The sequence below is a fragment of the Candoia aspera genome, chromosome 1, assembly GCF_035149785.1.
Source record: "Candoia aspera isolate rCanAsp1 chromosome 1, rCanAsp1.hap2, whole genome shotgun sequence".
Classification (NCBI taxonomy): Eukaryota; Metazoa; Chordata; class Lepidosauria; order Squamata; family Boidae; genus Candoia; species Candoia aspera.
Window position 1 is genome coordinate 64,119,151 of NC_086153.1, and position 14,614 is coordinate 64,133,764.

Here is a 14,614-nt window from a genome sequence, read left to right on the forward strand (position 1 = left end):
TTTTTAATGCTTGCCTTGTGTTACATAAAAGGTATAAAAATCTATTATCACCCCCAGCCTCTTTTCCAATAAATACAGTTAATTCATTGGGTAGCAGAATAAGAAAGAGAATATATTAAGAAACCAGACTTGTTCCACTACAGAAATGATGTATTAAGTAACAGTGCTGAAATGTTTCCTTTTTCCCCCCACAGAAACATGTGGATGAGAATCCGCTCTATGAAGAAAGGCGGAATCTGGATCGTCAGGCAGGATTATCTGTGATTCAGGAAACTGAACGCAGGCTGAAACGGAAACTGTGTGAAAAACAAAAAGAGGAGAAGGATGAGAAGGCAACAAAAGTGGCAAAGAAAGAAGAACCCAAGAACACCAAAGAACTAGGAGATGGGAATAATGAATATGAAATTAGTAAAAGGAAAGAAATTCCTAATGGTGAAAAATGTGGGATTAAACTTAAATTGAAGAAAGATGACAAAGAAATGGAGAAGAAGGAAGAGAGAAAAGAGGAATCAGAAAAGGAGTCAAAACTGACAACTTTTGGAAAATTCAGTTGGAGGAAGACAGAGAGAGATGAAAAAAATCAAGGGAAAGATATAGCTGTCTCCAAAGAAGAGAGCACCGAGGAAGGTAAAGATAAAGAAAGTAAGTCACAATCTGGAAAGCAAAATTCAAAGCCCATTGCAATTAGGTTATCTGGAAAAACCGTTATTCCACATACAAGCCCCTGGACACCAGTTGTTTCAACTTCATCGCAAGCCAAAATCCGCCCCAATTTACCAGTCCCAGTGATGGTTCTGAGGAAGACTGCAGTCTCAACAGTAAGCAAGCCAGCACCTCTAAATACTTTTTTGTCTATAAAGTCTTCTGGTGCCATTGCCAAACCATTGCCGGTTGTCAAAGAGGGAAATCCAGAAATTGTTTTGCCACCAGATATTATATCAAAAGCATTTGGGGGAGAAGTAGTAGTTCTAAAGGGATCACAGGAGAATGTAAAGGTACCAGAGAAGGCAGAGGAAGGTGAGCATGAAAGTGGGACAAAGGCCGCGGAACATGCAAACGCAACTGTAATGAAGGCACAGGAGCAGGCAGACGTAGTGGCAAAAGCCCAGGCAAAGGCACGGGAGCTGGCAGCAATGGTAAAAGAACAAGAGGTCTCACGAATGACAAAAGCAAATGAGCAGTCTCTGACTTTTGAGAGACCCCATCGGCGCCCTCCTCTACTACCACTACCCCCAGGACCACCATTGTCACTACCTCTGCCACGGCCACCGCCAATGTTGTTTGCCCCTCCACCCCCTCTGCCACCAAAACAAACGGTTATCCTGGCAGATGATATGGCACCTGGTGTATCTGAGGATGATAAAAACATACTGGCGATGCCCATGTGTCCTCGCCCCTTGCCACCTCCAACTGTTTTTGGGGAACATGTTAAGAAATTAGAGAAAAAGAACTCTTCTCTGGCTGCAGGTAATGCTAAGGATCTATATGACATCTTTTACAACAGCAGTGGGAGGAATCCAGCTGAGAGCAAGCTAGTGAATTCTACTTCAGATAAAGGAAAATTGAATCCAACTGAGAGGGAGAAAAATACAGACCTACAGGTAAATTCCAAGCCAAGTAGTAACCCATTTTCAGAGGAATCTCTCTGCAATGTGTACACTTCTTCGGCTAGAACCCCAGAAACAGAGGAAGTAAAAGATGAGAAAATGATGACAACTGATGAAGAAAATGTTGAAATCAAAACTAATGTTGAAGGGGAACTACATAAAATCTCCTTTTCAGATATACAGTCTACATTGCCAGAAGCAAATGATCTAGCAAAAAGTCCATTCCATAATGAGGAAGAAATAGGAATTCCTGCTCCATCTGAATTTAACAAGAAATCACCAGAGCATGAGGGAACTGAGTTAGCTGTGCAGATAGAAGAAATGAAACTTCTTCCTTTGGATGGCTTTAATGAGACATCTGTTAGCCTTGAGACAACAGAACATAAAATTTCTGATGATCAGTCAATTACACAATTCTCAGAGATCTCGAATGATCTTCCAGCAACTGCCTCTGATTCTGTGCAGAATGAGGTGGACATAAACATGAACACTTCTGTTTCATCTGAAATTAACAAGAGATTAGAACTTGAAAAACCAGAATTAACTATGCAACTGACAGAAAACAATGTTCCTCATTTGAAAGACAGCAAGAATCCATCAGAGCTTGAAACAGCAGATTGTAAAACTGATAATAGCAAAATAGCCTTGCCTTTATCTGACAACAACAGTATACCTTTAGAAGATCTTAGCAAGAAACTATTTAAATTTGAAATAGAAAAATTATCACTCCAGCCGCCAGACAACAATGATCTCCTTTTCAGAGATGATAGCAAAAATCCATTGGAGATTGGGAGAGAAGAATTCAAAATTTCTGATGATAAAGAATTAGAATGTAGTATTGCTCCTTTAGGAGATGTTAGCAAGAAGCTGGCAGGATGTGAATCTCTGCATTCCACATCCATGTCAGAAAACAGTGCTCTTCCTCTGAAAACATCTTCTAAGACTCTTCCAAAGTTTGAGACAGCAATGTTTAAATATCCTGATGAAGACAAATTAGCTATGCATTTGTTGGAAGACAGTATTGTTCCTATAAAAGAGATTAGCAAGGAGGCATCAGGATGTGAGATCGCTGAGTTTAAATCTGATGATAAAGACTTGGCAATGCAGTTGCCAGAAGGGGGTTGTCTTAGGGAGTCGGGAGTAATGAGATACGCTAGTACCACAAGGACTGAAGACATTAGTAATAAAACACAAAATCAACAGAAAATGGAGGCTTATGATAACTCAAGCTTAGAAGAGATTAAGAGTGATTTGGATGTGAAAGCATACTTCTCAAATTTAACTGATAGAGATGTAGAAAGAGAACATTTGGAATTAGCAGGACATAATTCTGCAGTTAGTCAAGGAGATGAGTCTCCCTTATTTGAAATGCCAGTTGAAAACACTCTGGCAGAAGGATCTGCTATAACAGAAGAGAAACAGATTTATAACAGCTCTGAACAGGCAGCTTCTACATGGGTTTCAGATATGTGTGTTCAGAGTCAGTTGCTTTGGCAGCCAATAGATTCATCTTCAAAAGTGAATGAGGAAAATGCCCAGATAGTAGCGCAAAATGAAAGTTATTCTAAAGAATCATCAGTTGATCTAAAACTAGACACTAAAGAATTTAATAGATTCAAGTCAGCAGTTAGTGGTAAAAGTCTTCATCCTTCAAAGGTCCAGAATTCAGATTCAGAGCTAAGGCCTTTAAATAAAGGTGAATTAGACTCTTTCCTTACAAACAATGAGCAAGAGGTTTTGAATGGTTCTCAGTTAAAGGATGGCGAGGATATCAGTGTAGTTAATGTTCTAGAATCTGGAGAGATTACAAATGAGTACTTTGTTAATGTAACAACGATAAGCACCACAGCAGGGAAACATGAACAAATAAATCAATTCTCATTAAGCTGTGAAACCAAGGAACTCCAAGTAGAGAGAACAGAAGCTTTGGACAGTATCTCTTCTACAAATGAAATTAAACCCAGTTATGTGGAATTCATGTTTATAAAACATGATACACAAAAATCTTCTGTCTCTGATACAGAATTAAGCGGCACTGAAGAGAGAAGCTCTATAGAAACAGAAAGTGCTAACTTTTCCAGTATTCAGCCAGACACGGGCCAAGAATCACTAGATCCTCTTCCAACAGAAATCAGTGTTGGGCATCTTGGAGAGGTAGCCCTTTCCTTCGCCGACATGAATACTGAAGTATTGAATACCTCAGCAGCTGATAATTTTAACTTAAACAACACATATTCAGAACTTAGTTTTGAACAGTCTACCACCTTTTCTCTGGATTTAGAAAATGAAGGAATCTCTCCAAAATCTGATGAAACAAAGCCTATGCATTCTCCCAGACTGAAACCAACTTTGGAATTAGAAACCATTGATTTCACTCTGGGAAATATTAAAGCGGAATGTGAAGGTGTGGGTATTCTGCCAACTGAAATTTTAAATGAGGTTAATACAGACAGTCCAAAGTTAGAAACAGTTGCACCTATTTGTTTAGAGTCTAGCAAAACGAGTGAGACGGACACTGACCAACCAGTGGTTGAATCCAAAATAATTAATTTTGTTCCATTTACCCCTGATGATCAAGAGGAGAAATTTTGCTCAGTGGTTTCAGATGCAGTTATCCCACATGTGGTGTCTTCTGCATCAAAGGGTGACATGGCAGAAGCAAGCATGCCCCTTGTTCAATTGCAGGATATGTCTTCTGTTTCCAAGCCCCAACACCTGTATATTAGCAAAGGAGGTACATCTGATAAGCTGTTGTGGAGTTGTGGAAAAAATGTGCAAAGCCAAACTGTGACATGCGTGGAATCCATCCTTCCGAAATTAAAGGAATCTGTAGAAGTGGGGGGTTCAGGTGACAGTGAATTGTACAGTCTCAAGAATCAGATGCAGACATCCATAGATAAACGAACAGAGACAGAGGAAGAAAAGAATGATCTTAAATGTGAGGCTAAAAATAAGTTGGCTTCAGAAGTAACTGACAAATCTGCAGAGCACCTGGTAAGTTCAGACAAAATTGTTCCAGATGTTTAAGTAGCAATTGTTGAGATTTTGTAAATATTATATTTTAGCTTAATGAGTTGAAAATCTAGCTTGCAGTAGTCTTTGTCTAAAACCTAAACTTTTTTTGCCTAAAATGTAGGCTGCATTGTATATATCTGATTGTGTAAAATATTTCTTTTTCAGTCTTTGACTTTCACTTTCTATTTCTAGCCATTAAAATGGATTTCTCATCCATAGTATGTGTTTCGGCTATGGTTTGGGTTTTTTATTATCATTGCTGTTAAACTGTGTGTGTACTTTTCGCATTTTTCTTTGACTTTTTATGGTTTCTGATTTATACAGCTTTTGTAAATAACATTCCAAGTGCAACACTGACAAGGTCAAGGACGTGTTCAGGACTTGAGAAAAACGAAGGCTCTTGCTGAACCGTTTAAGCAGAAAGTTTCTTTGAAACGTTATGCATGTTTCATTGCACAAAATGTAAAATGCATGAAGAGTGTTCTGCATTTTTCATGATGCAGAAGATTGTTCTGCATTTTTTTACTTGTTATTATCTTGTTGAACTGCACCTGTAATCAAGACTGTGATGCCATATTGTATAAAATCCTGTGTGGATGCCATCTCACTGAGCAAAGAAGAAATATCTACCAACTCACTTTTGGAGAAAGAAACTATTTGGTAAGGCTGTGGCCCAACAACTGGACTCTGCATATTGAGGTCACTTGCATGATTTAAAATCACATTTCCTTTTACTACATTATGGTATAGTAACTGTTTGTGTTAAATTGTTTAGCAGCTGCCTAACTCAGAAGAAATGGAAGATCTGAACTTTGCTCTCTGGATTGGATTCCCATCATATAACCAGACATTACATGCCTGAATGAACCCCTGAGCCACAAAAATACTGTTGTGTGAAGGTTTTCACTTATACAACTTGTCAAGATACGCAGTAATGTTTGCATGGATTTATCTAAAAGGTTTTATCTGTAAATCTAAAATAAACCCATGATGATCTGCGACATGATAAATATTTCTTCTGTGTCTTTTTTATGACTACTTCTATAACTAGTGTTTGAATTCTGCTGTTGAGATAAAGTTGATGAAATAGTTCTTCAGTTACCTTCCTTAAGTTTTTGATCTTTCAGTTTCAATTGATCAGTCTCTTAAGAGAAAACATTGCTTTAACATTGTAAAGAATTATACACTTTCCATTTTAAAAGAAAACTGTATGTTAGGAACACTTGTTTTGAATTTTAAGGATACTGGTTCATCATATAAGTTTAGTTTGGATAGAAGATGTGAAATAAACTGTAAATACCAGACACAATTATATATTTAAATGGAAATAAATGGCAATATTAGAAAGCATTTATTATGAATGTATAATTCCCTAAATTATTAAATGTTGTTAAACCTACAGTGCTGTACTAACAACTTTCTTTTTGTGCCTTCAACTCAGTCTTGACTCCTGGCACCTACATGGACAAATCTTTGCAGTTTTCATAGCAACATTTTTGGAAGTGATTTGCCATTGCCCTATTCCTAGGCTGAGAGAATGACTGACCCAATGTCACCTGGCTGGCTTTATGTGCAAGTCAGTACTAGAACTCAGTCTCCTAATTTCAAGCCCAACCAGAATTTAGGATTCCCAACTAGCAACTTAGGGTGACCAAAACATGTATGAAATCATCAGATGTAGGATAGCACAAATTGGGAAATGTAGCTAAGATTGTTTTGTCTGTTTGCATCAAGGTCACTGGCAATTACAAGGCCAGTTCTGTTGGATTAATTGTTCAGATCTAGTGGTTGTACTAACGTCTGTACAAAATTTATTCATTTAATATATATTTATATCCTCAATCCAGCAAGATTCAAAGCATCTTACAATAATATAGCATTAATAATAATAATAGCAAAACAAAATTACAGCATCATGAGGCACTTTAGCGTCCAGACCACATACTAGGTCAACTTGTTAAGCATGGGATGCCAGTAAGTGAAGGATGTAATTCTGTTCATCTTGTGCTATTTTGTTGCACACTGCTGGTGGTTTAGAAGGTTGATTAAAGAAGCAGGTTTAATATACAATAAAAACCACTAGTTTTATCCTACCAAGATGCTTAATGTACAAACTTGACCTTTTCTCCTCCCTCCAGTAACTTTTACAATAAGGCTGCCAAGCAGATTAGATTAAGAGATGGCAACTGGCCCAAGGCCAGGCAGTGAGCTTTACAGCTGAGTGGGTCTCCCCAGTCTAAGTCCAGGACTATATTCATTACATAGCACAGGGTCTCATAATTTCTCTTACCTAGATCAGATTATTATAACAATCTTCTTTTCCATATACGACAGACCCTAACTCATCTTGCCTTTAGGAAAGCCATTAAGACCTGCCTCTTCCCTCAGGCATAAGGGGCCAGTTGAGTGAGAATCCCTCTGTGGTTCTTTTGCTGTGTGCTTGGTCACCATATTATGTTTTGTATTTATATATTGTCTGTCTGTTGTTACATGGTTTTCTTTGCTTTTTCTTCTGATTTATTTTCTGTTTATGCTGATTGAGTTGGGCGGCCTTATAAATCTTATAAATAAATAAATAACCTGGACTAAGGTCTCTCCTCAAGCTTCTGAGTAGAATTTCTGCTCCACATATAAGCAAGCTTCAAGATGAGACTCATCGTAATTATTTAGCCCATAATAAGCCAGGGATGACTGACTAAAGAAACAAGTATGGATAATTGACATTACAGTAGCTGGCAAGGTCAGTGAGAAAGAACTAGAAAAAGTAGGGAAATATAAAACACCTTCAAATGGTGGTGTGAATGTGGAAAAATAAAGTAGTAATGGTGACAATAGTGGTTGGTGTGCTTGGTGGCATACCAAAAGATCTGAGAAAGTACTTGGATACAATATGAATGGATAGAATCTCAACTCATCAATTACAAATGGTTGCATTACTTGGAACAGTGCCTATGTTGCAACAATATCTTTATCCTAGATCCTTGGGAAGTATCCAGTAGTTAAAAATAACAAATCTAGTCAGAACCATCTAGTGGATTGTGTGTAAATAGCAATGTTGTTGAGTATGATGTTAACAGAATTGTAGTTAAAGCATTTACAAGTAACCTAAGTCAATTAGTATTGAAAGACATGATGATTTTGATTTAGATTTGATTCTGCATTTAATGGATAAGATTATACTTAATAATTGGAAGAGATTATCCTTGTATGCAAATGAAGAATGTATGTGAAATTGTATAACCAAGGGTAATCTTGAAAATTGGTTCTGAACTATATATTATTTTAGAAACTTCAAGAACAGTGCAAAAGAGAAATTATTGCTGTCCATTGGGGTAAGAAGCGTGATTTTTACAGATAAATTCTTGCTGTTAACCTTTTCTTCTAAATCTTGAAAATTTGCAGAGACTCTTGCTTCAAATATCTTAAAGAAATGAATGTTACTCCTTAAGATTCTTTAGCCTTTTTTCTCAAAATAGTTACTACTAGTGGTTGACTTGAAGCTGATGTATGTTGATGCAGTTCAAGATCACATTTTACTATTGTCACTTGGAATCTAGATTACACTTTTGTGTAGGTTCAGCCTTATACAAGCTTAAATTTTGAAATAACTAAACATGAGATAAATTGGAGAAATCCTTTCCTCTTTCACGCATCTTTTACGCATCTAACATGAGCTTCCATGACAGCCAATTTCATTGCTTCCATGACAGCCAACTTCAGCTCTTTATACCTTTCTCCTTTATATCAAGTGGTTGCAGGTGTTAACTCTCTGAGAGCTGGCTTAAGGCACCCCTCATCTTTTCCAAAGTGAAAAACAATGATAGTTGGACTTCCAGATTTTCCTAGCTGAAAGTGAGGGGGGAAGGTCTCACTTCAGGTCCACAGTCTGGAGGGACCAACATGGTGAATCTGATCTCTCATCCCTATTATAGGTGTTATTTGACCAGGTTGCAAATATATTTAGAATGTATAAACATCATCATGGAGGTCTGCAGCAAATGGCCATTTACACATAGGCAGTGTTGCTAATGCCACACAGTTTCAAGCAACAGATGTTCCTATACTACCAGCTTCTTTGAAACAGATTGCACAAGATCAGGCTTTTCTTTACTGTAGCTATTTCACATTGAGCTCTTTCGTTCACTTACTCTTCCTCAACCACCATTGTTTTCTTGCATTGAGCCTGCTGCATGAGAGTGTTACGGAAAATGATCCAGATGTAAAGTTCTGTACAGTGGTATCACTTAGGTAAAATGTCTTGAGACAGAAGGGGAGAGGACTTCACAAAATAATGGTAGGTGGTGCTAAATCTCTATGTACTGTGATATGCTCTGGAAAAAAAGTCAAGCCATATGCATATCACTCTGTGTTAACAATGTTACCGCTGTTCAACAGTGTAAATGCCTATGCTGGAAACCTTGAGAAACTCTTGGAAGTGCACAGTGATCAATAGGTTGTTTGAAAATCACTGTTAATTGAAAAAGCGCTGGAGAAATGCACATCAGAAGTCTTATTCTACTTACTATAGTAAGGAGTACAAAATACAACAAGCTCAGGTTTCCAAGACAGTTTGACACAAATCTGGATTCTGAAGAATAAATCTGGCATAAAAACATAATCTTTTCTACAAGTCTTTTGCACAGAAACTACACTGGGAACTTGTTTTCAATAATTTATTATTTTTCTTCATTTTGTGGACAATTAGATACTGAAAGGATTATAGAAACATGAAAAATCTTTGCCTTGATTGAAGCAATTATGGAATGTTACGCTCAGACTGTTTATTTCTATATTTCTATTATAGTATGTGCATTTTAAATGTAATATAACTTCCATGAATCTCAGTAATTGAGATTCATATTTTTTTTTTATTCAGAGAACTAGAATGTTTAAGGAATCATCCTTTTTGGTGTGGCTATGTTGTTTTGTAACATCTCCCCACCACGGTCAATATTGGGGTACATCAATTTAGGTTTTGTTTGAAATTTTCCTCTTAGATATAAATATAGCAGTTTTAATAATAAAACAGTAATGTGTGTGTATCTGTATATAAAAACTTTTAAAAAGTCATTGCAATAAACTACATTGATCTTGCTAATTCTGTGGAATTTAGCAGTAACTCCTGGGACTGAAAATACTTATTCATCAGGTCCATAATCTTAAAAAAATTCTGTGTGGATCAGCTAGTTCAGACCTGAACCTTCAGACAAGATCATTTGTAGGGATAGACGATGGGACTCCAATCTTAACTAGAGGTAAGTTCAATTAAACTCAATTTGAATAAATACTTTATATAATAAAGCACTCAAACCTGGAGTGTCTGCTTTTCTTCTGATCTTACTGTTGATCTGTGAGAGGTGGTCTTCTGTAAAATTCTGCTTTTAGTTGAGAAGACATGGCTGTGGTGAAAGTAACACTAGTTTTTCAGGCCCTTTAAAGATTGTAGTGAACTGAAAGGATTGTAGGAGCACAAGAAACCTTTACCTTGCCCTGGCACTGCTTGACATGAAATATATTTTTTCCAAGTATTTATCAAAATGCTTGGAAGAAATTAACCTTATTTTCTGTGGGTCAGGCTATTATATTTTTTTTAAAGTGCAAAGTATGGAATGTTCAGAACCCATTCCAGCCTCTCTCCTGTTGACCACTGTGATATATACAATGATGGAGAAGAAACGAGAACAAAATAATTGGTATCCCATTTGCTCAATGTACCACCACAATTCATTTCCAAAAAATCTTAGCACTAAATATTAGTAGCTTCAACTATTGCTAGAAAATACAGGAAAGATCTTGACAAATAATGCAAAGTGTGAAGCTCGTACAGCTTATATAATCAAGGATATTTTAATTCCTCTCATTTCTACTTTTTGCTGAGGCAGTTCTTAATTTTTCTATGATTACTTGAATGGATGGATTTTAACTGTATCAAGGTTAGTATTCATTTGCTTTGCTTTTATAACTTCTCTCTTGATTTAGTGGAGACTTTTTCCCCCTGACATCACTTGTAGGGGAGAAAGCATGTGGAACAAAGTATTTTATATGAGCTGAACATTGTTAAGACAAATAGATGTAGCTAATGCAGAAAATATTTTATTGCCTGGTGCTAGAATCTTCAATATTATTATAGAAATACGTTTATTGCTATGTCTTAAGTTCATTAAAATCATTATTATAAAATCACTACGTTGTCTGGCTGTTTTGTCAGCTGTTCTGTTTATGATTGTCAGTAGCTCTTTGATAGTTCAATAATTCCGCAGGAAATAATTTATTAGCTGTTGCATGATTGCACGGACTGATTACAAACAATGGCATGACAAAGTAGCAACAATGGTGCATTGGAATATTTGCAGGAAATACCACTTGCCTGCAAGCAGGAACTGGTGGGACCACAAAATAGACAAAGTAATAGAAAATGCAGAAGCCAAAGTTCTCTGGGACTTTAGAATTCACACAGACAAGCATCTGCCACACAACACCCCAGACTTAACAACTGTTGCTAAGAAAGCCAAAAAGAGTGGATAGTGGACATTGCAATACCTGGAGACAGCAGAATAGAAGGGAAAGAACTAGAGAAAATCAAAATATAAAGACCTGAAAATAGAAGTAGAATGACACTGGCAAAAGAAAGCAAAGATAGTACTAATAGGTGCCTTGGGTGCAATTCCAAAACATCTGGAGCACCACTTGAACATCAGCATTGACAAAATCATCAGTCAATTGCAAAAGGCAGCTTTACTTGGAACAGCTTGCATCCTGCGATGAAACCTTTAATATTATTAAACATCTGCCTATCCCAGGTCCTTGGGAAGGACTTGATAGGTGGACAAAAATGCCAAATCCAGTCTAAACATCTGGCTGACTGCAATCAACCATAATTTATTAAATGTGTATGTTGCCCGACTCTAGCAATGACACATGCCATGTGGCAAGATAGTAAGACAATTACCTAACTAATACTCTATGTATTGGAAATAGGAAGTACTTCATCATCTATCTATGTGAAAATTGCTACAGCAAATAGTAGATCTAGAAATTTATTTCCCTCAGTTTCCATCTGTGTTTCAGATGCATAGAAGTAGAAGAGCAGAAATAATGGCTATACAAAAAGGGTGTCATCCTGTGTCCTCAGGTAGAAACAGTTACACCTGAGATGAAAAATGCTACTGGTTTGGAGCCCTGTTCAGGTTGTACATCATTTAGGTTTTTTGCATAGATATGCTAACAATTGCTTTGGGTGGGCAGCGGGTACAAAAGAGCTACCCATTGAAAGCATTGTAGGTTCTGTGGTGGATACTGGCTTCCTTCTCTTATGTATCCATGTAGCACTTTAGCTATATTAATAAAGACTCAACTTTTTAGTCAAGAAAAGCAAAGCCTGACCAAATTTTTACCTCATGGTACAAGCCTTCCATAAGCCTTGAAAGTAGTGCAGTTCTTTAGGATAGAGCTTTCCTTTTCTTGGGTTTAGTTTAAAATTATAATTTTCAGCAATGGCACAGCTAGAGCTAGATCTCTGGTCCAACATTCAGGGACTCCCAACACTTTCCTGTCCAATTTATACCTGATGGCAGGTGAGAAAGGCAGTGAAATACAGGCTGGATGTCACACCTGGGCCAGATGGTATGCCAGATCTTCTGCACTTGCTATATCTTTTTTTATGTCTGTGAGTCTTCTGATCAGAGTTCCCAAGCAAACATGCACTTGGTTACAAATATATATTTTATTCTAGTAAATGTGACTGCCTTTTAACAACAAAATGTTGCTTATTCTCAATTCAATGTAATGTACTGCTAGAGAATTTCCACACTATGGCCATTTCTTTTATCTCTCTAAATTATTTTGAAGTTGACCTTTTCAGCTGAGAAATGCTGAAAACAGGAAACTTCCTTCCAGCTGATCAACAGGAGAGCACAAAAGATGACAATTCACTGTGCCTTGCCAAGCTAATGTACCTTCCTGGGTCTATACAGATTCCTTCACCCCATTGCTTACAAAAGGGAAAAATATCTTTTGTTGTAATAGCATCTCAGCGTGTTGACACAGTGGCTGAAATTCTATGGAGAACAGGAAGCGACTAGCAAGACAGGTGAGTCAACCATTCCAGCCAGTAAAAAAATGGACCACTCATAAGCCCTATAGGATGGTAATGTTGCAAAGAAACAGTCTTTAGTTTGGTCAATGACCAGCATAAAACAGGCAAACAACCCATCAGATAACATCATCTCAGGTGACATCCTAGGTATGAGTATATAGTATGATTAAACCTAATTCTAAAGCTAAAATCATAAGATTTTTTAAAAACTAAAACTATGGTCTTAACCAAAAGTTAAAAAATTGGAATCTGAGAAAACATTGTATTGTATTCTATTAGAGACACTATAAATGAGATTAGGGTGGCCCAGACCCGGTTGGCCTTTCAGAAGGCCTTGAAGACCTGGCTATGTGCCTGGGCTTGGGGTCCCAAGTGTGTGAAATGCCTCGTTTCCTGGCTGTGTTGACACCAACAGCTTATAATATCCCTTGGCTGCTATTTGTATTTAATTTCTTTTTGTATTCTGTTTAGTTTTTATGATGGTTTGCCGCCCAGTCACTGGTTTGAGATGGGTGGCTATACAAACTAAACAAAATAATCCAGAATTTAAAACTGCTGCACATGGTAAAGGAGAAGTGGAAATCCCCTTGATGGTATGTATACAACAGTATAATCCTTTATCATCCATTGATTGATGTCTTTGTTTCAGTCAGTGAATAAAACTGTATTGGGCTCATTTCACTTGCTTAGGATACAGGCAGCGTGCATGGCTAAATTCATCTAATTAAATGTGACACATGACTTTTGAAGGATGTCCAGATATGTCCAGTTGTAAATTCTTCTAAAAGAAGAGCTGGTGCAAGGCTCCTTAAAAAAGATACTCATTACCTGTAAGCTGCTTCTAAAGAAAACTATCTTGGACTTAGAAAAGGAAAACATTTCCTTTCTGGGCAAAGCAGATGTGATCAATCTGAGGCATTATTGGAAGAAAATCTGTTTATATCAAGCAAAAATGTACTGAAAAAGTCCTCCTTAGACCTGACAGGTTGGAATAATTACTGACTTGTTTCTAACTTTTCTTTTTGAGGCAGGAGGACACATAATATTACCTATAGGTAAGACTGAAATCACATTAGGAAGCAAAAAGAAGTAACTGTTTTTGGATTATAATTCAAGTTGGATGTCAGGTGTGCAGGGTCTGGGGAAATGCCTGGGGATTGTACATGCCCGGTTATCTGGGAACAGTTTGATCCTGTTGGGCCTGAGGAAGTGGACAGGGTTCTCAGATCTGTAAACGCCACCACTTGCCAACTAGATCCCTGTCCCTCCTGGCTGGTGAAGGCAGCTTGGCGGGTGGGTCCAGGTGATGGTAAAATTCATCCTTGAAGGAGTGTTCCTGGCTGTCTTTAAAGAGGTGCTGGTGTGCCCTATCCTCAAGAAACCATCACTGGACTCTACCATTCTGTTTTCATCCAGTCTCCTACCTCCCCTTCTTGGGGAAAGTGGTTGAGAAAGTGGTGGCTTTACAGCTCCAGAGGGTTCTGGAGGAAACAGATTATCTGGACCCTTTTCAGTCGGGTTTCAGGCCCAGATATGGGACAGAAACAGCCTTTGTTAAACTTATGGATGATCTCTGGCAGGAGTGGGATGGCAGCAGTGCATCTATCCTGGCTCTTCTTGACCTCTCAGCGGCTTTTGATACCATCAACCATGGTATCCTTTTGGGTTGGCTCGGGGAGTTGGGGGTGGGTGGCATAGTGTTGCACTGGTTCACATCCTTCCTCCAGGGCTGGTCCCAGTCAGGGTTGATAGGGAGTGACCCTTGACTCCTCCTTTGTGGGGTGCCGCAGGGTTCGGTTCTCTCTCAGCTCCTTTTCAACATCTACATGAAACCGCTGGGTGAGATCATCCGCCGCCACAGGTTGAGGTATCATCAATATGCTGATGATGCTCAATT

General features: G+C 37.9%; 1 protein-coding gene across 3 annotated transcripts in view; it reads left to right on the forward strand.

The window, feature by feature from the left end:
- The window catches only part of LOC134498891 (zinc finger protein 318-like), a 34,124-nt gene extending 28,492 nt beyond the window's left edge, over positions 1-5,632 (forward strand). Inside the window, exons 10-11 of one of the 3 annotated variants that reach the window (XR_010068070.1) lie at positions 195-5,282; positions 5,398-5,632. Coding sequence is in view for 2 of the 3 variants with exons in the window: in XM_063305262.1 (XP_063161332.1) it covers positions 195-4,634 (4,440 nt within the window). In the remaining variant the exon portion in view is untranslated. Of the gene's footprint in view, positions 1-194 lie in introns of all 3 variants that reach the window. The other 2 variants (XM_063305274.1, XM_063305262.1) reach the window with 2 other exon arrangements.
- Positions 5,633-14,614: the final 8,982 nt, after the last annotated feature.